Consider the following 27,019-nt stretch of genomic DNA (forward strand, 5'->3'; position numbering starts at 1 on the left):
ACTGATGTTCTGCAGCCTGATGAGTTATGCTGCGAGCCCCCAGATTTCTTAATGCATCCCTTGGAGCCCCACAAAGTGCTCTGCCTTTGTTTCTCTTGGGCACCCTTAGCTGGTGTGCAGTGCCCTGATGCGGCTAGAGAAGGTTAAATAAGGTGAAACAAAAGTATTTAACACATCTTTGCATCATCTTTCATCCCTGGGTGAAATCTGTGTCACAGCTCACGTGCCATGAGCCAAAATATATCAGATCTCTGCAAGTGTTGACAGTTCTACCTGCAGTGACTTGGCTGCATAAGGCAGTTATCCCTTTGCTCTCAGTTAACACCTGGATTACCTGTGGTCTGGGCCCCTGCAGGGCTGCTGCTTTCCTCATATCACATAACAGCAGGTTGTCTGAAATGTAGGTGTTCTGGGCATTTAACATTGCTGTTAGTTTTTATAGAACGTGTGAAAGCTGGACTGTTATCATGTGCTGGACTTGTTACCAAATCATTTTACATGGATGTGATTATGGAAACAAGGTTTTCCCCATTTGGTTTTGGTGGCAGCTACCATGCATGTCCCCTCCACAGCTACCCAGGGCTGCCACAAAGGAGCACTGCTGATCTTCTGCTTCTTCAGCCTGGTTTAGCCCACTACTGCATTTTTAAGACTATGTATAATTGGTGAAGCGTGCACAGCATTGGTTAAGCTCAGAATATGGTTTCTTCTTCCTTTTTCTTCTTCCCATTTTATTTTATTTTAATGCAGGCTTCCTTGTAGGGATGTGGCTTGGAAAGGAGTCCGTTTTAGCTCGCTCTCAGCCCGCTCAGGAAACCAGCCCAGTTGGGCTCAGCTTTCCTCATGCAGCAAGCCTGCCTCTGTGCACACCAGTGTCCAGTTTACTTGCTTGAAATGCCCAGGCCGTGTTTTTGTTCCTCATGAGGCATTCATCAGCTAGCGTGCATTAGGCTTGTTTTTCCTAGCAGGGTGTTTCTGGACAGGAGCATGCAGAGGCTTGTGGCTCATGCTTGCCCGAGCTGCCCATCCCACAGCCGGCCCTACGCGGCGTGCTTGGGGAGCAGCTCTGTGGGGCAGCCACATGGTTCTGCCACCTTCCCTCTGCCCATCCTCACGCTTTGTGTTGTCACAGACTCCGTCATCAGAGGCCTGTCCCCACCTGTCCAGGTGCCAGAGCAGCTGGGGATGGGGACAAGAACAGCATGGAGGACCCATGGCCCCTCCAGGTATCTGAGTTGCTTTCATGCTATTTGTCGCTCTAAATTTGTGTTGGGTGTTTGCTGACTGGACAAAGAGAAGCCTGTATCTAGGATGCAGGCATCTCGGGTATCTTCAGCAAGATATGACTGGTGGCGTGTTCCTTCCCTGCTGGCATCCTGAGGTGACATGACTGAATGACTGACAGACGGCGTCGGCTTGCACAAGAAGCACTGCTGGCCAGAGAGAGTTAAGCAGCCGGTGTGGACCTGTTTGATCAGGTACGCCCACAAGGAGCTGGGGCTAGTTTCATTTATTGTTGGTGGGAACTGTTTACTGTAATAAACTAGAAGTATGCAGTTGAAATTAATTTCAGCTCCTCCACAGCCCCCAGCACTCCCTGATCTGGTGTTTTGATTACCTGAGCCCATTTTAAATGCTAGCTCAAGTGTCAAGCCCTCACATTTCCATTTCCTTGTTGAAGGCAAACAATTTTAGTACAAGCTAAGTGCAGTGCAAGCCCTAATAAGCTTAAGTCGGAATGCCCAGAGGCACTGAAAACCTTTTTTTCAGCAGCTCCACATTTCTGGTAGAAACAGGGAGAAGTCCTTTATTCCACCATAAATGTTTCTTGGGATGGTCCCTGCTGAGGTGGAGGGCCCTGGCCAGGTCCCTGGCCAGCACTGAGCCAGGTTTCAGACACTCGTTTGCCAGTGGCTTCAAGGCCTCGTGACACACATGGGTTTCCTCCGTTGTCTTATTTTCATGCAAGCATTGAGTTTTATTTGCGTTGTCCAGTTTGCACTGGGAAAAAGTTAGAAAATTTATGTTCTTCAAAAACAAGAGAAAAAAGTAATAGAAATGAAGTAGGTTACAGTTGCTGCCATGCTGTTGCTGCTGATGGGTTTTTCCCTATCCATGTTTCTCTGGAAAATGTTGGAGAGCTCCTGAGAAAGGGTCGGTCACCCCAACAGGCTTGCTGCAGAGGTGGGAACGGGTCAAGGGTGATGCTGGCTGCCTTCAGTTTAATCACTGAGATCTGGAAGTGGGAGTGGGAAATCCCATAAGAGTCTGGTTTCTTTAAGTACTTTGACCCTTTGGATTGGCTGTGGAGGCTCCTGGGACAGGAAAATTTATGTAAGACATTTTGCAGTGTCATCTTTTTTCTTGGTTTTTAGGAAATGATGAGGCTGGATGGAATTCAGAGAGGTGAAGGGGACGGTTCTCTTGTGTTTAATAACCGCGGCTGCTTGTTCCCAAGGAGTGTCGGTTGCTTTACAGGGGGAGGCAGGATGGTGTCTGCTTTCTATCTGCTAGGACAGTAACCATTTTATTCATAGAACTGTCTGAATAAAGATAAATTACTGAATCTTGTAGAAATCTTGATGGTGGGACAGCCTTCTCAGTAACTGAAAATAATAACGCTTTTTTGAGCTTCTCTTTATAACTGTTTACAGCTCTAGGTACAAAAAAACAACAACCCTCCCTCCTTCTCCCCTCCCCAGTAATCACACAACCAAACAACAGAAAACAAAAGAGACTGCACAGAGACCAGAAATCTTCCAGACTTTCAACGTTTTCATGAAAAGCAGGGGGAGAGTAATCCATTAAATTGTTCACACTTTTTCAGTTGTCTAGACAGTGCTATACTGAAATAACAGAATGTGTCTCGCTGAAAAAGGAAATTCACTTAGGACCGCAGATCACATGCAGACAGCAGGGAGAACTTGTTGAAAAGCTTAGGGGAGCAGTGACAGCAAGCTGTCCACCTGGGCACTGCATCTTGGAAGAAGGGCTGCAGCTTGAAGTGGCTCAGAGGCATCCTTCCGAAAAATAGAGAGTTATGCATACTGAAAGTTGAGTAAAACTGCGAAGGAATGAATTTTAGCTCCTACAGGTTACGTAGTCACAGTACTTGACAGGTCTGAGTAAAGGAGAAGAGGGAATTTGTTGTTGTTTGTGTTGTCATGGGAGTGTTCCTCTGGCCCTGGGCTTCTCTGCATTGCACAACAAGCCCAGGATGCAGCTTCTGTGTAGGGGAAAGTGTGGCAATTCCCTTGAAAACCGGAATGCCTCTTGATGTGTTCAGTTATGTTAGTGGAATTACAGAACTCAGAGCTACTTTGTATTGGCTTGTTCCCACAACAGTTATCCAGGGTTTGCTCCTCCATGCTCGGTCTCCAGCCCCAAGGAGATGCTGACTGCTTTATGGAGCAGAGCTGAATTTCAATCTAAATTTAGGAGACTCCCATGCTCAGACTAACAGTCTTGACAGATACAAAAGAGCTTTCTTTTTTGTCCTTGTCACCAGGGCAATTACCTCAGATACATTTTTATTAAAGTATGGCACAGCTATGTTTCAGAAAGCAATGCTCCAAGTATCCTGAAATGTTTTTGCATTTTTCTATGTGTATTGAAGTATGGATATGGCAATTTGGAAAAACTGCCCCATCTTACTGCATGTCAGGCCTGAAAGGAGCTTATGGCATGGTGCACAACAAAACCAGAGTTCCTTCCTCTGTTCTCGGTAGCAGATGAGTATACAGAAGCCCAAGTGTCTCCTTTCTGTCTGTCAGCATCATCTCAACTGATCTGAAATGTATTTAAGTCAGTGCTCTGGCCAAGCTGTGCTTTGTGCTTCTCTCAGGAGATACCTCTGTGTGTGCACACCAAAAGCAGAGACTCAGATCTGAAAAAATGAGTCATCAGACATGAAATCTCTGATGATTTTCCTTAGATACTGGATAGAGGTGACAAATATGACCAAAGCAGAGGTCTGGGGGGCGGAGGGGGAGACCTGATCCCAGATGTCCTACAAGGAGTAGGAGCACAGCAGAAAGCCTCCTGCAGCTGACAGGGAAGGCTCAGCCGCACAGAAGGCTGCTGAACCACGTGGTGGTAACAGCAAGGACAGGAAGGACTGTATACTTCTCTCACACCAGTCTACAACAGATTTATTTAAAGTCTCTTGGGCTGTGTTTCCTACTTAAAACTGCACAGATTTCCAAGAAAAGTTCAGCTGCTGGCCATCTGCTCACCAAAGAAACACTTAAAAGGGCTCTTTCTCCCTTTTAACACCTAAGAAGTTTCACTATTTAACAAGGCGGTGCTGGACCTGTAATCTCAGGCCCTGGGACCTCCTTCCCCACAGACCTGCTGGGGACATTCAGAGCATCACGAGCTGCTTGCAGGAGTAGGACTCGAGTCAAGGGTCATGGGGATGAAATGGCATCCCTCTGTGGGACAGATGGTACAGGAGTAGGGAGCCTGACTTTCTGTCTTGTTCTTGAGCTCATTACAGCATGGCCTGTTCACATCTGCAGTGACAAGTGGGGACTGCAGATGTGGTGGGACAGCGGTGGTAGGAAAGCTTTGGGCAGGGCTGGCAGCACGAAGAGTGAGAGGTGGGAGAAGGGGACCAGGAGGAGGCAGATAGACGTGGGTGTGGAGGGGAGGGAATCTTAATGGTGAAAACAGAGGTGGAAACCCCACCGAAACAGGTCAGTGCAGAAAATAGTATTTTTGATGTGTTTGGAGAATCCATAAATTACTTTAGAACATACTCACGATTTAACCAGGCCAGTGTTTCCAATCTGAAATCCTGTCCTCTAACATGGTGCTGGCTGTTAGCACTTTCCAATCTATTGTGTAAATAGACCGTATTTTAACATTTTGACAAACAGCTTCCCAGGAAAAGCTCCATTCCTCCAGTGCTTCCCCGGGGTCCCATTGTCCCATACTGGTGTCAGGGTCTGATTTTTCCTTCCTGTTTCACATGAATGTGCAGAGCTTTGACAATTGCACTCTGTACTCTGGAAACGTGAATGCCTTCCAAAGCTCGAAGGAGCCTTTCGGTTTTTGAGACTGACCTTTGATTTCCAGTGACAGCCAGAAAGGATTTCTGCAATTTTTCATGTTGCCCAGGCCCTGACATTGACTAATAGGACTGGATATTCAGCAGGAGTGGTAGGAAAGTCTCGGTGATGAGATTTATTCATGCCATCCATGCACGCTTTCAAATTGTAGGGCTGAATTTGTGTTTGGGGTGAGTGGAGCAGTGTTACGACAGGGGTGAATTTAGACTATCGCTCCTGAAAGCACAAAGCTGCTCTTTCATTCAACCCCACCCCAGAACTGTCTGATCAACAGCAAGCAGTCTGTGCTGCCTCAAGGATTTTGGTAACTACATGCAAAATCACATGCTTTCTGTTGAAGAACAACAGCGAGTATTTGCCTTTCATTTATCTTTCTTAAGAAAACAGAGAGATTCTGCCTAATTTTACTGGAATAGTCCCTTACTGGATGGAAAATACTAGCTATACAAAAATACGTAACAGGACGTAGCTCACTGTGTTTGAGAAAGGTTTCTACAGAGCCTCTGCACTGACCACACAGGGGACATGCAGGGGAGACAACTCACAGGAACGGGGGGCATTGGAGAGGCTATTTTGCTTCTGGTTATGTTTTTATTGCCAGCTGGGGTCGCTACCAGCAGCTTCACCACCCACTTCTGCCCCAGCCCCTCAGAGAGAATCATGGCTGTGCTTGGGCTTGGCCGTGTCACCTACAGAGAAGGTGCCAAGTGCCCATGGTGGGGGACTCAGCGGTGAGGGGGAATTCGGGTCCAGTTTCATCTTTCCCAGTGGGGCAGATGGAAGATGCAGGGGATAGGAGAGAGAGTTTGTTGTTGTTTGTTTGTTTTTTCTTTGCAATTAGTCCAAGTCTCTGAGGGTATTTATAATTGTAGATAAATGGTGAAATCCCTCATAGGAAGCTTGGCCACAGAGCACCAGTGATACAGTAGCAGCTGGTTACACTGTGGTTCCTATTTACAATTCTCCACTCAGATCTCTAGCTGTCCGTGAGTATAATTTCACATGATTAAAACAAAACTGACTTTGATAATTGATTAATTCCTCCCTCTCTTCCGTGTCTGTGGCAGGGAGGACGAGTGGAACATTTTTCTTCCTGTTTGATAGTTAAACTTTGCAGTGAACCAGCAATGGTTAAAATTAGGGGAGAGTTTGTTTTTTATTTTTATGTAAGTGAAGGATGTGGAAACAGTCCACCTTTGCCTCAGATTTTGTACAAGGCTATTGTTATTTTTTTTCCAAAGCATAAATTTTGGATCAGGCTTGATCTGGCAACATTGTTTTTAGTCCAGGGTTGCTTTGAGCCAGCCACTTACCCTCGTGGGCACTGTGCTGGATTTTACAATAGTTGAAAACTGCATCTGCATCACCTTAAATGCTCTCAGCACCCATCGTGGGCCCTAATGAGACCACAGCTCATCCCTGGCATGGCAGCTGATGGCATCCTCACCCCAGCAGCCAGCTCACAAGCTCAGCGGTCCCTCCCATGAGGGCGACTGCTAAAGGCACAGCACGCATTTACTTGGCTTTTTTTAAGTGCTCTCTTCTGCCCCTTTGATCAGAATTTGGCCCTGGCTCAGGCAAAGCATGAACCAAGCCACCCCTTTCCCAGCATCCAAACTAATGTGAGAATTTGAAGCTGATGTCAAAATAAAGATTTTCAGCTCACGATTCATTTGGGCATAAACATGCTCTGTCTAAAGAAAGATCCTCAGAGAAATTCATCTGCTGAATCCTTCACCTCTGAAGGACCCCAAATATAGTGCTGTACACCATGTGCCTCTTCTTGTGGGTGAGATATTAAGAGCTTATTTATTTATTAGAAAGTGGTTTACAATGTAAGTAAATTAGTGAGTTCCAAGTCTCTCTCCCAGCTGCCAGATGTTGGGAGGATGTTTATGGCCACTGTAAATAATTTCTTAGTTTAATACAAATACATTTTTAGAAATCAAGGGCTGATGGCTGGCCGTTTATGGTGTGGTTGAGGATTTATCAGTTCCTCAAAATATGAGAAAGAAAACAAACATGACATCAGATATTTAAAAATTCACAGGAAAGAAAAACCCCAAAGGTGTTCTTCATTCATGGTGCTGGGGGCTTAAATCTGTGCTGCTTCTGCTGAGCTCCCTCAAGTATCATCAAGTAAGGGAGATCAGAAATGCTCAGCATCACTCAGGACTCGGCCCAAGCATTTTGGAGGCTACAAAGGCTGGGACTTAGTAGTGCAGAGAGGTTTCCCCCGTGCCAAATGTGTATTTGCAGATTGCTTCCTGCAGCTGAGTGACCTTTGCTAAGGTCAGGTTTAAATGAGGGAGATCAGCAGGGCAACTCCTGCTTTGGAGTCAGCAGGGCAACAAGGTGGGCAAGCACAAGGAATGGGCTTTATGTTGTGGTTGAAGGTGAGGAGGACTGAGCAGCACCTGTGGTTACTACCAGAGGGGTGACTCAGGAGGGAAACCTGCTTTCCAGACAAAAATAGGACACAGAATTAAAATGGAGCTGGAGGAATTTCCTTTTCAAGGCACGTGCACAGTGAGGAATTAGAAACCGGCGATGTGATGTCAGGGTGCACGTGGGATGCTCGGTATGTTTTTTTGTGAAAAGTCTCTGTGCCTCAGGGAGGAATGGGAAGAAATGAAGGATTACGGATGCTTCATTTGAGTGCTAGGTCTATTTTCAGCCTTGATGGTGATGGCAGCAGAGGGCCTGCAAATATCAGCAGAAGCTGTGGGCTGCTTCTGCCAGAGTGCGTTGTAGTGGCTGCACATTCCTGCCCCGTGCTCTCCATGGCAACAAATTTTCAGTGTAGAACCACAGAAACAGCTGAATAGTTGTGAACACCTTCACTCCACATGCATGGGAGAAATACAGTGCTGCTGAGCTGCAGCAAGGCAGAAACCATCCTTGCCTCAGCCTGCAGCCTGCGCTGGGCTTTCAGTCTGGAGCTGAAATGCAGTTTTGGCACTGTGAGGTGCTTGGTTACAGGCATTCATGGTTTTTTGTTCTTTATGAGGGAAAAGTGTCCCTTTTCTTAGTACCTACCTACAGCAAGACAGAGTCAGATGTTCCAACACAACGAGGTTTGCCCAGGATAACGGTGCCGGTGTTAAATATAGTTAATTTAGGGCCAAATAACGTTTTGGTGCAGTTTCGAGATAGTGGTGGATTCCAGTGTGACCCCATCCCAGATCCAGCATGCTGAGATTAGTGTGCTGATATTGCAGCGGGGTCATTTTTTGCAGCAAGGATTGCCTGGTGCCATTCCAATCCCTTTCCAAAATGTCAGTGGATTGCCCATGCCTTGAATTTAGCTGCACAGCCCACTTGTTTCTGTCCCTTGAATCATTCCTATCCTGCTGATTTCTGAGGCTGGCAATATGTGTGCTTGTGATGGCTTTGGGACACTTGTCAGGTATAGACAGCAGTGGCAGAGCATCCTCTGAGCAAGCACGGAGCTGCTGTCGAAGGAATCATCTCCAGGGGCGCTGCCTCCAGTCACCCATGGAGCAGGAACACTCAGCAGGATGGCAAAGGCACAGAGACAGTGACAGCATTGAAAACACCCATGCTGAATGACTGGGAGTGCTGGGGAATGTGGCTGCTGACCTGGAAAACAAGCCAGGATGAAGAAATGTCAGATTTCTGGAGAGAAGAGGGTTTCCCGGAGGGCTGAGAGGTGGAGAAAATAGACTCTGAAGGTTACTTGGGATGGCTGATTTCAAATGGACTGTGAAGCATGCTGTAGCACTGATGCCTCTGGGAAGGGCCACGCCGACACCCTGATGCAGCTGGGACTCTTCTTCCAAACCTGGGCACTGGGGCATGACCAGCAGTCAGCAGGAGGCGTGGGTGTAGAGGTGACCTCCTCGAGACGGAGCTGGAGGGTGGTGACTTCTAATCAGCAGCTTTTGGAGGTCCTCTCACCATGTTAGCATACACACAGCCAGCATGAAGCAAGCACAAGATACAGCAGGGTGAACTTTGCCTCTCCGTGTGGGATGGAAGGGCTCAGGATGCCCCATGGTGGCCACTGACAAGCTGGCAGCTGGAGGCAATTTCTGTTCTCGGTGCTGGCAATCTGGCCCACCCCTAGTAATGCTTTTACAGCATGGAGGAAGAAGGGAAGGGAAGGCTGCAGTAGCTCGAGGTCTATCTAAGCCATAGGTTTCTAAGCCTGCTCCCCAGGCCTGCACCAAGGTTGGTGCCTGTGCACCACTGTGCCCTAGTGGAGTGCGGGGAGGACGCCTGCTCAGCTCCGGGATGGAGGACGCGGCCTTGCCTGGGGAGGCTGCGGGTCGGGCCCTGCCATGGCTGGGCAGTCACAGGTGGCTGCCAGGACACTGCAGTAAAACTGCGGGGGGATGCAGAGCTGTTAGGGGGCTTAATGTGGAGAATAAAGGCCTGACAGGGTGCACGTGTGGCAGCTCGCCGTCCCTCCCCGACTCTCTTTTCCCCGTGCTGTGTTTATCGTGCCCTCTCGCTGTGTTATGTCTAATTCAGGCTGCAAGCTCCCCTGGGATGGGACCTGCCATTTTTAACTGCCAGGCGCAAAGCACACCTAAGCCACCTTATAAATAATATTTCTGTGCTCAGGGAAACTTGACACGAGGACGTAAAGGGGTAGCTATGGCAACGGCCGTCCGTGTGTTTTGTGTCTCCTGTAAAGAGCAAAGCGGGGCCGGTAGCAAGGCTCCAGCCTAAGCAGAGCAGAGGGTGCACGGCGTGGCGGGCCAGGCCTGCATGCATCGTGGGCCTTCTCCTGGGAGAAAGTCGTGGCACTCCTCTTTTTTAATGCTTATTTTGGTAGTAAAGAGAGTCACAGAATAGAAACCCAGCCTGTAGTAACCCTTTCTTCTTTGATTTAGATGTTAGATTTAAGCACATCATCTGCTCTTTCTCCTCTTCCAGCTTTTAGAAACGTAGGGGTTTTATCTATGTTCATTCCCTGTGCCATCCTTTTTGGCAGTCAAGAATGGATGCAAACATGAATTATCCAGACTTTTGCTCTGATGACTGAACTGTGTCAGTTCTTGGTAACAAAGAACATTTTCTCCATTGAAAATGAAAAAAAAAACAAGCACACATTTTAAAAGTCAGTGCTATTATAGCACCCGGAATGGTTGGAGTGCAATGAGCAGAGTGGTGAGAGGGACCATTTTTCTCTGATAACCAGCTCTGGGATCCATCCCAGATTCCTCAGACTGAACAAGACATCACTGGCGCTGGTGAAGACATTTCAGTCAAGCCCAGCAATTTTTATTATTATGTAGCAGTGATTTGATAGTTCCCTACAACAGTTCAGAGTACATGCAGGGAAGTTCACAATAACATTGTCACCAAATGTTGCTTTAAAGTTTGCCGCAGAAGCTGTAGAGAAATTTAGTCTATTAATGGGATGAAAAATCCTTGCATCCCTGTACTGGTTATCATCTCTTTAGTCCATATAGATCTCAGTTGGGTACTTGCCTGTGATATTGCTGTATTGACTCTTTCATTGCTGACTATACTCAGGTCAGTCTAATCTCCAAAACAAGGCTTGTTCATGACATTCTGGAGCTAAATATCACCCTTTACAAATCATCAAAAAATAGAGGGTTAATTAACAATTTCCCAAATTAAAGAAGTACAGCATCATGGAATAACAAAGCGTAACAATAAAGATGTAGGATTTTAACAGTTTGAAACCTGAAAGTGCACGAATGAACACTGGTACCCAGTCCTAGGCAAACAGCTGCAAAAACAGTGCATTAGCAGCAGGTAAGGAAGAGGCTTAGAGCATACCTCAGTCAGAGAGGGTGACCTTCGGCATCAGCTGAGATGTTAAATCCTAGTGAAAATGCATTGACAGCACAATGGGGCAAAATGTGGCAAAAGGCAGCTGCTGAGAAAAGACAGAGGAAGATACCTGCCATGGTCATTTAACAAGAGGTCAAAAAAGAAATGAAAATCACCCAGTAGAAATGGAAGAGAAAAAAAAAAAAAATAGTTGTAAAGCCAGGTGTCTCTCCAGTGCTATGTTTATAACTGGTGCGGTGTTTTTATGAGGAAGCTGTGAAATGGCCCCAGGAGGGTTTTTTCCCCTATGTCTGTGCATGACTCAAATCTGACAGTCCAGCACAGGACTGTTGGAGTCATCCCAGGCTGGCTCCAACCCCAGGATCCCAGCAGGACCAGGGGTTTTTATGCTTATAGCACCAGGTGGGGGAGGGAGGAGGAAGAGGAAGAAAAGCAGTGCTGTAGGAAGGTGGGATGTGGAGAGAGCAGAAACTTTTGGCAGCAGAGTCCCCAGGCCCCCTTCCTCAGGGGGCTGAGGAGGGCTTGTCTGCTGGGGCTGCAACTGAATTCAGCATCAGGCAGCGCACATCAGATGGACTCTTCTCCACACAAATCCCTTGGCTTCAGCAAGGTCACACTGCCATGATTGACAGCCAGACTGTGGCCCTCTGGCTTAGTCTTATTTATACTTCCAACTTGCAGCTTCAGAAAAACCTCCTGTTGTTCTGTCTGAACCTTCTGAGGCCACATCCTATCATCTGTGCATTTAAATCAGCTTTACTGATAGCCAAGGTGTTGAAGCTTTCCCTGGGGTAAGTGAGAGCAGAATTCACCTCTGCTTGTTCAGGATCTAGGTGAAACTGGTAACAAGATGCATAGTTTCTTTAGTTCAGGGCATCAAAATAATTTGTAAAGAAATCAAAAGCCTAATGGGCATTTGTCATGACTGAATATATAAAGAATTTATGGAAGAGATTAACTTTCCAATTGCATACCTTGGCAGAATTGAGCATCAACTCTCCTTCCTAATTTCATCCATCTGTGACAGCTAACATGACTGATTCGGGGCTACTATTTTAGGAAATCTCCTTTGCTGCTTACTCCTCTGGCGGCATGCAGTGGGACAATGGTGGAGACTAGAGTTTTCCATAAGAACTTTTTTTTTTTTTTTTTTTTTTTTTTTTGTCATGGAACTTAGTTTTTAAATCTTTCCCTGTGTAGCTCTGGTGCAGAAAATTATGTTGATTTGGGATTACTAACGCACTTGTGTGTATGTCCTGTTGTATTCAGTGGGATATAAATATTTGTTTAGATGAAGTAGATGTTTAAATGCTGTTGTGAAATGGAATAGACCTAAACGTGTGCTGAACTTTTCTGGTGGTGCAGACTGCAATAGTTGTGCTGTTTCAGAACAAGCTCATCAAAGAAAGCCTTGATTTACTGTTCCTGTGCATCACTGGGAGAATGGCTCTTGCAGACCACAGAAGCTTTGGAATAGGAGTGGAGTAGATGGGGTGTAATAGCTGCAATGCCATTTTGTACATGTGGAAAATGAGTCAAAATTTTTTCTGAGAGCTTCTTCATATGAGACTTTGGAGTGGAAATTCTCCATGAAGTGGATATTGGGAATTAAGACAAAGAAAATATTATGGACAAATAGCATTATGTGCATTCTTCCAGAAATGTAATTGTTGGATCTTTAGGTGAGGAATCAGCATGGAGGAGGAGAGATGTGCTGTAAACTTAATTAGTCATTGCTGGAAAATTGAAACAATTTTGGCAAACTGTAGCTGCTTTCTTTCATTATTTTCAAGATGATGTATTTCAATTTTGAGTCTTGAAATAATGTTTTAATCTTGAAAATTGCCACAGCAATTTCTAAATAAGCTCCAGAAATCAACTGCAGTAGCTCTTGGCTCAATAGTCATTTGCTTTAATAAAAGGAAGTGAGATAAACTGAGTGCTTTGTTTCAGGTTATCCTGAAACAAAGGATCTTTTCAATCTGTATCTTTTCAATCTATTTTTTCTTCAGGCAGTGGACTGAAATATTAGGTGTTATCACTGCTCTTCACAGGTTGTGTCTTCACTAGAAAACGTTGTACTCTTAAGCGCTGCTAGTTAGGTAACTGAGAGGAGGCAAAATCCTTGTGATACCCAGACTGTTTTTCATTTATCACTACCTTTAGCAGATCAAGAGGGACTGCAGCGAGCCCCAGAAGAGGCCCAGCACTATATGGGCTCAAGTGGTCTCTAGCAGCATTTCTTTGCTTCCTAAGGGAGTGGGGAAGACCTAGTGGTGTATTTCAGATCAATGAGCAGTGACGCTGGGTGAGATGCTGGACCTTGAGGAGGCTGTGGCAGGGACAAGGGGGTTGTTGGTGCATGGACTGCTCAGCGGGCTGTAAAGCTGTCAGCAATGGTAGGAGCCTCTCCCTGGGACATGTGGTAAGGAGTTAGGGAAATGCTCATCATCTCCACTCCTGGCATGAAAACACAGGGGGAAGGGAAAGCAGGTGAAAAAGGATAAATGCAGGGTACATAAATACCACAGGAGGGAGGATGATGGATGGGAAGGAGGGAGAAAGTAGTTGTTTTGTAGAAAATTGCTGTCAGATGATTCAGGGGGTAAAGGGATGTGTCTGATGTAGCTTGGAAATTGGCTGTGAGCACTGAGATGCTATGGAAACATTCTCACAGTAATGCAAAGAGCGTTAGAAATGGAGTTGCTGGAGGGCCCGTAGCAGTCTGAGACAGTAAATGGTAAAAGGTAAAGCTGTGGGGTTAGCACCACATGTAATGCTGGGCTACTGTCTTACTTCAATAGGTAAGTTAAAAGAGGGTCAACATTTTTAGGAGACAAGGAGAGTAAAAGGGAATAATTGGTGAAGCTGCTGGGTATGAAAAGAGGGCCCTGTAAAGTTATTAGACAACCAGGAATTGTAATTATTGCTTTAATTTTTCATGGAGAAAGAAAATAAAGAAGGAAAAAAAAAAAAACTTTTCTAAAGAGGAATTTACATTCAAAGATCAGGAAGATTCATATGCAGTGACAATTGTCAGACTCCATGGTGAGTTAGGTCTTGCACAGGTAATTAAAACAAGCAGTAGAAGATTTTCCAGTGGTAGAAAGAATAAGAAGACATGTAAAGAAAAGGCGAGACACTATGCAGAGGGGGGCAGGAGTGAAATTAAAAATAGTGTAGGCATGATCCTAAAAGTGCTGATTGCTTTTCTGTTGTTTGTAACAGGAATAATAATATCTGATCATGGAGGTCACAGGTCTAGGGGAATGGAGATGGAAATCATCCCATCAGGGGTGGGAGTAAAATTCAGAGAGTGTGTGAGTGGGAGATAGATTAAGGAGGGAATGATGGGGATTAACTGGTCTCCACAAAACTAAGTCACTTGATTTATGCTAAAACTTTATTTGTATGACTTCATGGGGAATTAGGAAACATCAAATGGAAAACCCATGAACACATTAAGGGAGCCAGACAAGGAGGTGCCGACACCCAGAGGTGGCTGTGGCTGTGCTTAAGCATGTCCTTAACATGAGGACATTTGCCAGTCTGCATGACCGCTGGCTGGGGAAGATGAGTTTACCCAGAGTGAAAAGCCTTCCTGGACAAAAAACAAAATGTGTTGTTTGTAACACAGAGGCTGCCAGCACCCTGCCGACTCTGAGCATCAGCTTTTGTGGAAAAGAAAACAAATCCACAGCCATAACACGCGTATGGAAGTTTGTTCTTCATAATCTACTGTCAGGCTCTTTCAAAACATTCATATTTGCTAAGGAAAACAGTAATTTATTTTAATTCTATGAGGCTAGTTATGTTCTTTGTGCCATTTCATATGTTCAAATCAATTTGACATGCTTACAGATGTTATGCAGAATTGCATGAATGTTTGTTATGAAGCAGACTGGTTCAGAGCACTTTGTTACATAGCACATGTCCCAAAACCATGATTTATAAGTCAGTACTCAACCTTTGTACCTTAAACTATGGTCTATCCATGTACGAAATTGTATGCTTTCATTCCTTAGAAGTTATTAAAAAATATGCAGATGATCAATTCAATTACTAAGCTGGCCTGGAAGCCACAGTTGTTCAGTCTGGCTTAAAAACATCTGCAATTCTCTTAAAGTCAGGGTTTTGTATTTTTTTTTCTTTCTGAATATTCCAACTCAGAGCCTTGCAGTACATAGGCACACATTCCTTTCCCTCTTTTAAAATCTGTTTTTTTCTTTCTTTGTTTTCTTGCTTGTTTTGTTTGTTTCTGATTTTTATTTTTTTTGCTGTGATATTTCATCTGTACTCTGAGTACAGCATTGACCATTCATGACAAGAAATCTGTGATAATCCTGGTAAATCAAGGAAGGCTATTTGTATCCTTAGGACACATGTCCTTAGGCAGGACACCTGATGTACCTAATGGTACAAAGGCACCACTCCCTCAAAAGTGGGATTTGGTGCTAAATGGTCACAGGAAGCTACCAGATTTGCACAATGATTTTATCAAACATCTAGCAGCTGGTATGAAATGCCTACGTTTTTCTCTTCCATCCCATTTTTATCACATCTCCAAAACTGAATCATACAAACCAAACAGCTTCAGTGCTCAACCTCTCCCAAAATGCCTGGAAATAAATGTTGATTTTGATCCAAACCAACAGGAACACAAAGCAAAGCCAGTCCAGTGAGGCGCTAATTAAACACTGTTGATTTCCACTAATTTCTGTGAAAGCGGATGATGTTCATAGCCTTGCAGTTGGCTCCACAGGTTCAATGGCCTGGCTTCTTTTGCAGAGCAGTTTCAAAAATCTAGTGACAATTTTTTTGTAAACATTAATGACTTCTCCCACAGATGAACTCCAGCTTTGGTCTCTTTGTAACCCTTGGAGTGGACTTGGATGTCTGCCCCTTGGTAACAGCAGTAGTTCTCTCTGATGTTTTCAGCTATATTGGCAAGACACCTGAGTGTCTTTTCAGAAAGCTAGTTTGCACTGTGTTGGTTGTAGGCAAATAAATGGGCTCGGCTGATTTACATAGCTCACTCCTGCAATGAAAATAACTGCTGTATCAGTTAGCTCAGCTTCCAAATTGCAACGAGCAGGAAGCCAAAACTTGCATGTAGCCATTAACTCCCACGCTAACCATGGGAATGCACATAAAAAACGTGTTTGCCATCCACTGACCATACAGTGATGCCGAGCTGGTGTGTTGATGAAGAAGGAATTCTTGAACAGCATTTTCCATACAGCCCATTGGGATCCCATAATGGATGAGGGGTCCCAAGGATGAGGTTGAGTTTGGAGGGGCCGGGAGGAACCTGCAGATGGAAGCAGAGGAGCAGCAGGTAGAGAATAAAGCACTGAGTGGAGAGGTGGGAAATGGGAGGGTGCAATGTGGGAAATGGGGTGGCTTTGTTATGCCTTGGGCTGAACCCCAAGAGGTTTCAATTAAGAACTCTGCTGGATAAACTGACTGTCCCCTTGGACAGCTTACCGCATCCCACAGTTTCCAGTCTGTAAAATGAGAACATTAATTCTTTCTTCCTCCCACTCACCGTTTATATCTCTCTTCTGTTCATGTGGTGAAGAGCATCTTCTGCTGCAGAGCCCAGCAGCTGGGTCCTGATCTTAGATGCTGTTTGCCCCAGAACAGATTTTGCTGTCTCTTAAAGAGCACCCTGGGCATCTTACACATATAGCTGCTACAAGTGAAATCATCTGTTGGCTGTAGCTTTGCATATATTCCTGTAATTGTGCAAAAAAAGAGAGGAGCCAGAGCAACGAGAGCAGAAGGAAGCAGCTTTATTTGAAACGGGCTATTTATACCATCGACGAAACAGAGACATGCACATGTGCAGGTATTGTATAAGTAGGTGTTTATTTAACTGATGTCCTTGATGCTTTGTGGGTGTTTTGCAAGAAGGAATGGTTGATCTGAGGCAATAACTTGGGTCATTTGATTTCTCGGTTGTTCATAAAGGGAAATGTACTTTGTAGAAGTGAATTCCTAAGTATATGGCAAAGGAGGTTTTTAGTCTGAATCATTCCTTTGAGAGATTTTAAACATTTGCCTCCCACATGCTACAATAATTCTTGAAAGTGGCTTCACTGCATGATCCGAGAAGCTGTATTCTGGCGCCTGATGGTTTATGAGAAGTAAACACAATGGAGTGGTCTCGGATCATATAAATTCAGGATTTAACAGTAACAGGCGGGGAGGGGAGGGGGAGTCCTGTGTGCAGCATCCCAGCAGCAGCATCCACTCGGGAGTGCGGCCCTCGGCAGCGTTACGCTGAGCGCAGCAGAGCCCAGCCTCCACTCCAGACCTCACATGGAGCGTAAAAACTTGCAGAAAAACAAATAGTTTTACAAGTGTCTGCTCTGACATGATGCCAGCAGGCAAGAGCACTTTGGACATGCTCTGTGAGTGGAGCTTTGTCTCTTAATGACCATGAGCGTGGCCTCGGCTTTCTTCACTTCTCAGTTTTTCTCCATGTTTATTTTAAGTAAGGGTGATTTTCACTCTTCTGTTTGTTTAGCTCATCCCGGTGCGGTAAAACAGTTAAGATACACATGGCAGAGCCTGAGGTAGCCTAGAGCAAGAGCATCCTCTGGTAGTGAGGACATCTCAGACACTGTGAGTGCAGCAGACTGCAGCAGATCGGCTTCCATTTTCCCTTAATTTGGGTGAATTTTGAACCCGGGGCCACATGGTGGTATTCCTCTTCCCAGATCCAGTCAGGGCTGCTCTTCTTTCCAGCTGAGGTGGTGCTGTGGACTCGGTGCTGTACACACACTGGAGAAGCTGGCAGCCAAAAGGATTTCGGAGCAAGTATTTTTCCTTGCCCCCAGGTCACATCCTTCATTTTGGGGGGATTAGTGAGAATATAATTTGTTTCCATTTTGCTGAGTTTTCAGTCCTCAGCTGCCTTAGAGCTCATAATAAATGGAGCTATAAACAACGTATAGAAATTCCTCTGGCTACTTCTGGGCTGAAGCGTGGTGGTTCCCAGCAGCATGCCTCAGCTCGAAATGACTGGCTCAGCAAGGCAGCAAAGATTGTGGTCAGGATTAATACCTGCACTCCCACGATGGGGAGCACAGGGCTGTGTGTGACGAAGGGTTTCCAGGAGCATAGGTTTGCTTCTTGTCCCGGTTGCATTTGAGGGTGATATTATTTTACAGCCCAGTACATCTGCCTCATATTTCAGACACATGCCCTTCAATGGCAAAGAGTAGCCAAGCGCGCTGTTAGCGGCACAAGTCTGCAGTGGACCATGGAGGAGATGGTGCTGGAAGCCCCGTTATCCTCCCTGCATAACCCCGCGTGACAGGTAGCACTGAGGGTGGGAAAAGCAGCCTTCATTTGAGCTCCTGAGTAGGCATGGAGCTGCTCGAGCACGGTGGGAGTAATACGGTATAACTCCTTCTGCAGTTGTATATTTACACAGTACATTCCTGTAGGTGCCACTGACTGTAGGATGTCTTTTGGTAGCTTAGCACCTGTGAGGTTCTTTGGTCATGGAAATGACACAGTGAGCACCAGTACACATCAAAAATAATACTACCCAGTGAAATGAGGGATCAAAAGAAGAGAAATGCACTTGTGAAGAAGTAAAGCAAAGAACAGAAGGAAGGAAAAAACATGGGGCTGTGCATTGGAAGGAGAGGGATATGCCAGCAAGGTTCTGACCTTACCAATTTCTTATTCTACTTAGTAGCAGAGGACAGAAAATTTCTCCAGACATAAGGAATCCCTGTGTTGTTCCTTGTCTTCTCAGCATCTCTCTCTCCTGGGAGGAAAGATCATTAGAAATGGGATAGGTTCTTATGTTATCAGGTTATCAGCCTAATTCCCAAAATCTTAAGGCTTTGGTTAGTTTTTGTTTGTTTGTTTGTTTGTTTTCCTCTGTTTTGTCTTATTTTGTTTAGTCATAAGTCTCAAATTTGATTTATTTATGTTAGGTCTGCCGTAGCTCATTCTGGAGGGTGGCTGCAGCCCACTCAATTTAGGTGAGGCAGGAGGTTTGCTCCAGTCTCAGAACACTCATGGAGAGGAGGAGGTCAGCTTCTCTAGAGCTAGCAGTCAAATCTGGAGTTTCAAGTACATGCGTGCATGTGTGTGGGCGCCAAGTTCACTCTGCCTTCTCAAATCCTCTACAGGTGTGTGAATCCCTGCTGCTCATGACCTTGGAAAGTCAACTCTTTAGGCAGTAACAAACAACACTGAAAAGGAAAAGAAGGAAATAATGATTTGACAGCTTGATGGCAGTACATCCCCTTTGGGCTTGTGTAGGGCCGAGGTGATTTGTGCAATCTGGTGATTAGAAATGCATTTGTGTTTGAATGTGCACATAGACATGGTAAACATGCATGCAAGTGGTATCTGTAATAAATATATATTATTTTTATTACACATGTTTAAGGAAATAGATGATCTTACGAAATCAACACTTGGCAGCGGTTCAAATAAAAGGCGGTAGTGACACACTTCTGATCTGGATGCAGAGATTCCAGCTGTATCTGGCTGCTCACCAGCACCTCGTAACTGCTGTTTTAAAATGTTCCTGCAGTCACTGTGAGCCTGCAGAGAGCAGGAGGCTCCTCCATGCCCTCCGAGCAGGAAAATGGAGAGCTTTGAAGCCTCTCGTCTGAGGAAGAAACCTCAAGTTAATTTAGTATGCAAGGAACCATCTGCAGAGAATATAAAGTTTGTAGATATACATCGCTAAAGAGGGGGAGAAAACAGAAGACTGCTGAACTGCTTAGGTGCCCTTCATCTCTACTTTGCTAGATAAATTACTCCTACCAACTTTGTTGTTATTGTTGTTGTTGTTTTATTAAACAATTCAGAAAAAGATACAAAGCAATTTATGAAGTCAGGCCTTCTTTGCAAAAATTCAGTGTAGCGCAGGTTCTTGAACTGAGGAGCAGAAAATCTGTATTTAGTGGAAATCCTTTCTGCTTTGGCTAAGGGTATATTGCTACTGAAAAGTTTAAGTCTATGAATACAGCATCGGCATCTGAACTGTACTGATGCAGAAGTCAACAAAACCTCTCTGGAAAGCTACCTGGGCAGCCAGCCTTGTCAAGCTGCACGCGGTGGCGGCCCTGGGACCCCTTTTGTATTGTACAGTCTCATCACATAAAGTCATTCTGTCTTTTTGATGTGTGCTCTCAGTTTGTCTCTACAAATAGAAATGTTCCTGAACACCCTTACATGGAGAGTCCCTCCTTTGCAGGCATTAAAAGTCAGTCGAGCAGCTGGCTCTTTGTTAGCAAAGTGGTACATGAAGCTTTGGAGGAAGAAAACAACTTGTTTCTGGGTTCCTTTGGGGAAAGAAACTGCTCAAAGTCACCCCATTTGTTTCACATTTCACCAGAATTGTTCTTTTGTAGCCCTTGGCTGTTACCACTTATTCTGGATAAATGGCATTCCACATCTCTTCCAACTTATCTGCCACCCCAAAAGATGAATCCCTCTTCGTTTTACTTCATATGTGATGGGATTGTTTTTCTTCTTTGGCTGGCTATCTTGGGATTTGTGAAAAAACAGGGCCCTGGAGCAGGCCAGCATCTCTTAGAGACTCATCTCAAAATTTTCACAAACTTACTTCAAATGCCAGTAAACTGCAATCCTTTTTTTCCATGGATATTTGCAAACATTAATGAACTAAGTCTCACAGTCAATCCCATATGCTTGAGACATCTCATCCCTTATGTGGCTAGGCATCTGAGCTACTGATGGGTTTAAGTAAAACAGTTGGAAGCGTAACCCTGGTTTGCTATCACTGCCATGTGTCTTGGCTGTGGAAGAACTTCATCTCTCTTAACCTCTTTTCAGATAGAAAGAGATATTTTGTCCAGCAGCCAAAGGGAAATGCAAGCATCCTGGTGGAAAACAAGCTGTTTCAAAACCCTGGCTGCAAGCTACCCACACATCACAGTTGTCAGCCAGGCTGCACATGCATAGTTACAGGGAATAAAATAGAAAGGACCTTCTGTTCCTATTCAGAAAGGTCTCTACCCATTCACCTACACCAAAGGATCGTCATCAGCTGCCAGTATTAATTTGTTCTCCTCTGTGGATTTCCAGCCAAAAGAAGGCAAAATAAATCTAATTCAATCCAGTAGGGGCACTTGCAATGCAAATGCTAGCCCATATATTACAAAGCATTAATGCAACCTGCTTCTAAATTACTTGGGGTAATTTTTTATTTTATTTATTCCTCTTTTTACTTTAATTAACTTCTGGGAAGAGAAGCTGAAATATCAGTTTGAGGAAAATCGAATATGAGAAACAAAGCCCTTTTTTTAATTTGAGACTGTGCTTCCCTTGTAATAGCAGATTATTTAAAGAGAAGCCTGGAATAATCCAGTTTAAGCAAAGCAAAGATCTCTACTGAAGCCAAACTGTGTGTGGGTGTGCTCTTGTCAGGGCTCTCAGAAGAGATGGGCAGGAACGGCTGTTAGTCAGACCTCATCCATTGCAGGAGATGTTGGTTATTCAGAAGCTGGCATTTTTCTTTGGCACACCAGTGTAGAACCAGCACTCTGGTGTACCAGGAGAGGGCTCATCCCATGGGGAAAATCCTGAAATAACCTGGGTTCCTGCTCTTTTGTTGTCATAAAAGAAAATCCCAAGGAGACGTGGCTGGAAGAGGTGTGCCCTGCAAGGGTCTCACCCATGGGTTAGGAATGAGTCTCTGCTCCTCTTCCTCTTCTTATTCCACCTTGTGCCATGTTTGCAGCAGGTCCTGGGCTGGGATCAGGCAGTGTTTCTTTGGGCCTCTGGCAGGGGATTGTTTTGCATGGGGTGGTCTCACCTCAAGTCGTCTGGAGCCTGGCTTGAAGCCACAACACAGTCTTCAGGCCTGGTGCAGGCATAGCTCCTGTGGGGGAATAGTCAATATGGGTCATAGCTTATTGTAATTTTTGCAGAGAATTCTCCACATGCTCAGCTTTCTTACAGAGAATAGTCTCTTGATGCTGATAGGCTTCGTGCAACACAGAAAGTTAAGCATATGTATAAATCTTTGCATTATCTCAGCTTACTTTTATAATCTGTTCAAGTAATTTATTTTATTTTAATTTTTTTTCTCAGTATATTGCTCTTTGAAATTTCTATGGTAACAGTGTAGCTAAGAATAAGTTAAATAAAAGTAATTTAAGCATTAAAGGCAGGTGATTATGTTCCCTGGAAAAAAGAATTGAATAAATTGATGATTAGCTCTTGAAACAGCAGGTGAGACTAACAAAGAGGATAAGGTTCAATTCTGTTTCTGCTGATGGGTACGAATACGTAAGCGTCATCTTTCTTTGTTATATGTCTATGGGTTTGATTTTTAATTGTTTGTCTTGGAGATAATAAATGATTGTATGTTATTTATAGAAAACAGCATATGCCCAAGTGCTACACTGTGAAATCCATATCTGAACTGGTTTGCAGTAAGGACCAGACCACTAATGATTAATTATATGCAGGAATACAAATTAAATTTCATATGATGATAAATAAATTAGAACTGAACATAGCATTTGTTTCAAAGCAAAAAATATCTAGTTAGAAATTCATTTCCTAGATCTATGAGAATTACTGTAGACAATGAACAGGGCATGAAAACTCAGAGCCTGCATGGATATTGATTGGTATGTTCGGGGTGCACTTCATATATTTACAGCCTGATTCCCCTCTCCAAGGAGACCCTCCCCTGGTCAATTCTTTCCATCGATTTTGAGTCCTCCTACTCAGAAGCTGAAAATGGTGGTGCAGGTGTGGAGAGCACAAGAACAGCAATTGATTGCAAATACTTTTTATGGCACTCCGGTCCCATATTTTAAAGGTGAAAATGTATTAATGGCAGCAGGTCTCTGATTTTCCCTTTTAAACATCTGAATCAAACCGGTAGCGATTTGCAAACTCCCGGGCACTTTCCATTCTCTCTGCAGTGACACCTCTTTTGTTTTCTCCTGCCCTTCCCCGCAGACAGTGAAATCATTCCTCCCGACTGCCTGCGGCCCCGCTCCTTCACCGCCATCCGCCGGCCCTCGCTGCGGCAGGAGACGGAGGACGCGCGCCTCTCGGTCAGCCTGTGCGACCTCAACCTGCAGGAGGAGAGCCTCCACGTGACGGCCACCACATGCCCCATCCCGCAGAACTCCCTCAACTCCCAGCACTCCCACCTCCTCCCCTCCCAGCTCGAGAGCGACCTCCGCTTCCACCACCTCCGGGGAGCCCACGTCAAAATCCTCGATGACCAAACCGTGGCCCGCCTGGAACACGCCCGGGAGGAGAGGACTTTGGTTTTCACCAGCAGACCCCTTCGGATCAACGAGACCATTTTCGTCAAGATTAACAAGTCCAACGCCGCACGCACGGGGACGCTGTCCTACGGGGTAACGTCCTGCGACCCCAGCACCCTGCGCCCCAGCGACCTCCCCTATAACCCCGAGTCCCTGGTCGATCGGAAGGAGTTCTGGGCTGTCTGCCGGGTCCTGGTGCCCCTCCAGAGTGGAGACATCTTGGGATTTATGGTGAATTCGGACGGCGAGCTGCACCTGAGTCACAACGGTGCCAGCACCGGCATGCAGGTCTGCGTGGACTCTTCCCAGCCCCTCTGGATGTTCTTTGGTTTACACGGTGCCGTCATGCAGATCCGTTTGTTGGGTATGTCCAACCCCTGCCTTTCCCAAAGCCTCGTGCACAAACAGCAAGATGCGATGTGCTGTGGGGAGGGCTAGTGGGAATGAATGAAAAGCTCCCTCCCTACTCTAGGATCAGGTATAATTTTTTTTAAGGGAAAATAAAATAAAGGAATGTACGTAGTACATGGCTGCAGAGTTACAAGACATATCCACTTCTGTAGTATCTTTCATCTGACAGTCTCAATTCTTGTTTTTTCTGATAATGAATTAAGCTGCAGAGACCTCCACTGAGTACTGATGAGTCACCATTGACCTGGGAGAAGCAAGGAAGGGGGAGGAGAGATGTTTTGGGACAAGCTAATCTAGGGCATAGCCAGCAAGAAAAATGAGATCTGATTCCTTTTTCTGTGCATTAGCTTTCTGGCAAGTCTAATTCCCCAAAAGCAGTCCCATTGCTTCCCCCAGGCTCATACGTGAGAGACAGGCAGGAAGGTGGAGAGGAAGCCCTGTGCTTTGTAATGCCAGAGGTGCACAGAGCATGGCACTGACCAGCACAACAGGAGAGGGGTTTCCTTCTTGTTGTGGTTTAACCCAGCAGACAGCCAAGCACCACACAGCCATTTGCTCACCCCCCACCCCTGTGGGATGGGGGAGAGAATCAGAAAAAAAAAAAAAAAAGATAAAAGTGACTGATCCACTTTGTGTGTGGATATTGGGCAAGCATCTTCACAAAGCCACAAGTGTAGGATGTGGTTGACCTTGAATTTGGACCTTATCATGGTTCTTCTGTCAGAAAGTAATTGATGGTTTCTGAGAACATGATCTAATTCCTGGCCCTGTGCTAACTGGAGATTATTTGAAAGAGCTCCTTTCTTGTTTACACTGTCATAGACATTTAAGTACACTTACGTTCCTTTTTGCTTCAAATCCTCACTATTAAAATACCCTTTTTACCCAATAAGAAAAAGCCAACCGACTAAAACCCAAGCAACACCTCTTTTCTTAGGATTTTTGGAGAGTCTTTGAATATAAATTGTTATGAACACACATATCTGTCTGCAGGGTCCAGTTCACATTAACCACAGTCCAAAGTGCCCTTAACAATTTGCTTAAAGTTGACCATAGGCCTTTGCTGTCATCGTTTTGTGGCTATTAAAGGATCGCAGATGACAAATGTAATACTACGATTTATTTCCAGGAGCCCAGGACTCAATCCCTGATAATTCAACCTGATTGCATTTGTGGAGGGTACTGTATGTAATCCATGGCTAGCTCTGCTGTCCACCAACACATAATTTTGATAATGGTAGGTGAAGTCAAACAGATCCCAGTCCAAGTAGGAAGATTAAATGCTTCTTTATACGTAAGAAGGAAAACATCCTCAGGTCAATGAGTTTCTGGTAAAACTAAGTCATCGACCAGTACTTTGTTTCATATGAGATCACTAATTCTGGCACTTCTGCACAGAGTGAATAGCCTGTTTTAATGTAATAGGTCCTGAAACGGGTCAGAGGGGATGTCTCACCAGAAGATCAGATTCATGCCCTCATACAGAATTCAATGGAGCACTGACTTGGGTGGTGCCCAAGTGGGGCTCCTGCATCCTGGGCAAACCTCCTGCTGAGCAAATTATCTCCCAGTCCCCATGGGTGTCCCACCTACCTGCTCACAAGTTCTGCCCAAACCAGCACACTCCCAGTGGATATTTTAGAAAAATCCATGTTTTCCAATGGAAATCTGCTGAGCTGGAACACTCCTCACTACCTGCATTTGTATGCACATAACAGACTTCTCCTGGACTCTGTTGCTGGAGGAGAAGCTGAAAATGGGTTATTGTCCTTATGTGGGATATAAATGAAGAGAACTGAACCTGCTGACCTTGCCTTGCTCAAGGTAAGGGTAGGACCTTGCAGGGCATACAGCTTTAGCTACGTCAGCTTGGGCAGCAAGCTGCTGTCTCCCAGTTAAAAACTATGAAATAGGAGCTTGCCTGTAATCGTTAACAAGTGTTAAAATACAAACCAAGCTTTTCAGACCTATTTTTTCCAGTATAATAATGCTGGAAGCAGTACTTTCCCAGTATCATTACAGTGCTGCAGGACGGAAAATTGTGCCGGTGCTGTCTCACCACTGCGCATCTCTGCACCTGCACTAATTATATAGATCATCAATACCCTGATAGAAGGCAAAGAAAATAATGAACTTCCATCTCTAGCTTTTGCAGTGCTATTAGGGAGGTGATGTGCAATGTTTGCACAGCAGTGGAACAGATTATGGCACTTGCCATAATATCTGTCATTATAATATTAGAAAATGTAAGAAGAATATAAAGTGTTCATCTTTCTAATGACAAGCTCCGTCTTCAGAATGCAAACAGGAATAATTTTGTGTGATCTATCTTTTGTAGTTTGAGCTTTATATCACAGGAAAAGACATGTTTATAGTCATCTTTTCTAGCTCTAATGGAAAACGTGAAGTTCCATGTCCTTGAAAGAAATGAGACAGAAATACTGCAAGAGGCATAATTGTACCAAACCTATCTTATATAGCAGATGTCATTCTTTTTCTGGGGGCATGCCATTATTGGAATAATCAAAGCACTGTTATGCAGTATTAAAAGAACATCACACACACAGCGAACAATAAAACATGACAAATGAAAGTTGCTGTTTCTGCTTCTTCTACATCTTTTCTGCTTTTCTGGGAGGATGGAGAATGTGGAAAGCAACAACACCACCCCTGAATCTAGAGAAGGTTTATTTTTGATTTGGGGAACAAAATCAAGTATGGCTCATGGTGTTTCACTGGATAATACAGTTCACAACTTGAGATTAGTTATTTGGTCCTGATCCAGAGAAGGACCAAGCTTAGGTCTCTCCTGACTAGTGGCTTTACCATGGAAGCTGGTGTTTGCTGCCAGCAGCTGTTCCACGGTACTGGTCCAGCATTTTCTAATCTAAATATCAGGGGAGACTGTCTCTACCCAGGCTGATGGTCTTACAGCACTCTGTAGGAGAGCAGGGCAGTGTGAGGTTGGTTTGATGGTAAAGAATTCTGACTTCTGTTTCAATCTTATCAGCCTGGCATCTTATGCTGGCAATGTGTTTGCTGTAGGAGAAATAAAAAAGCAGAAAATGAAGATGATGTTGGACACATTTTTTTTTTCTTTTTGCCTCCCTACCACAAGGAAAATAAATGAAACCCAAGCACCACTATAGCATGGTGAGAGACCACAGACATCTTCAAAGGGAGGCAGAAGGATGTCAATGTTATTGCAAAGAAAAGGTTAAAAGACAACTTTACCACATGGAGGGAAGATAAATGAAAGAGGAGGGTGCATTAATGTAGCAGATACTAGCATAAGAATATCAAGCTGCTGGCAAATAAAGGGACACATTTAAATTGGACATAAGTGAGGGTAATTAGCTATAGGAATGAGCTATTGAGGGAAGCAATAGATCTCTTTGTCAGTATTGGAAGCATTTCTAAATATTTTATATGTAAAGTGCTGGTCTC

General features: G+C 44.7%; 1 protein-coding gene across 6 annotated transcripts in view; it reads left to right on the forward strand.

The window, feature by feature from the left end:
* NEURL1 (neuralized E3 ubiquitin protein ligase 1) overlaps positions 1–27,019 on the forward strand; it is a 151,261-nt gene that overhangs the window by 109,861 nt on the left and 14,381 nt on the right. For all 6 annotated transcript variants that reach the window (XM_035329653.1, XM_035329651.1, XM_035329648.1 and 3 more), the window contains exon 4: positions 22,845–23,525. In XM_035329653.1, coding sequence (XP_035185544.1) covers positions 22,845–23,525 — 681 coding nt within the window. The remainder of the gene's footprint in view (positions 1–22,844; positions 23,526–27,019) is intronic.

The sequence above is a fragment of the Oxyura jamaicensis genome, chromosome 6, assembly GCF_011077185.1.
Source record: "Oxyura jamaicensis isolate SHBP4307 breed ruddy duck chromosome 6, BPBGC_Ojam_1.0, whole genome shotgun sequence".
Lineage (NCBI taxonomy): Eukaryota > Metazoa > Chordata > Aves > Anseriformes > Anatidae > Oxyura > Oxyura jamaicensis.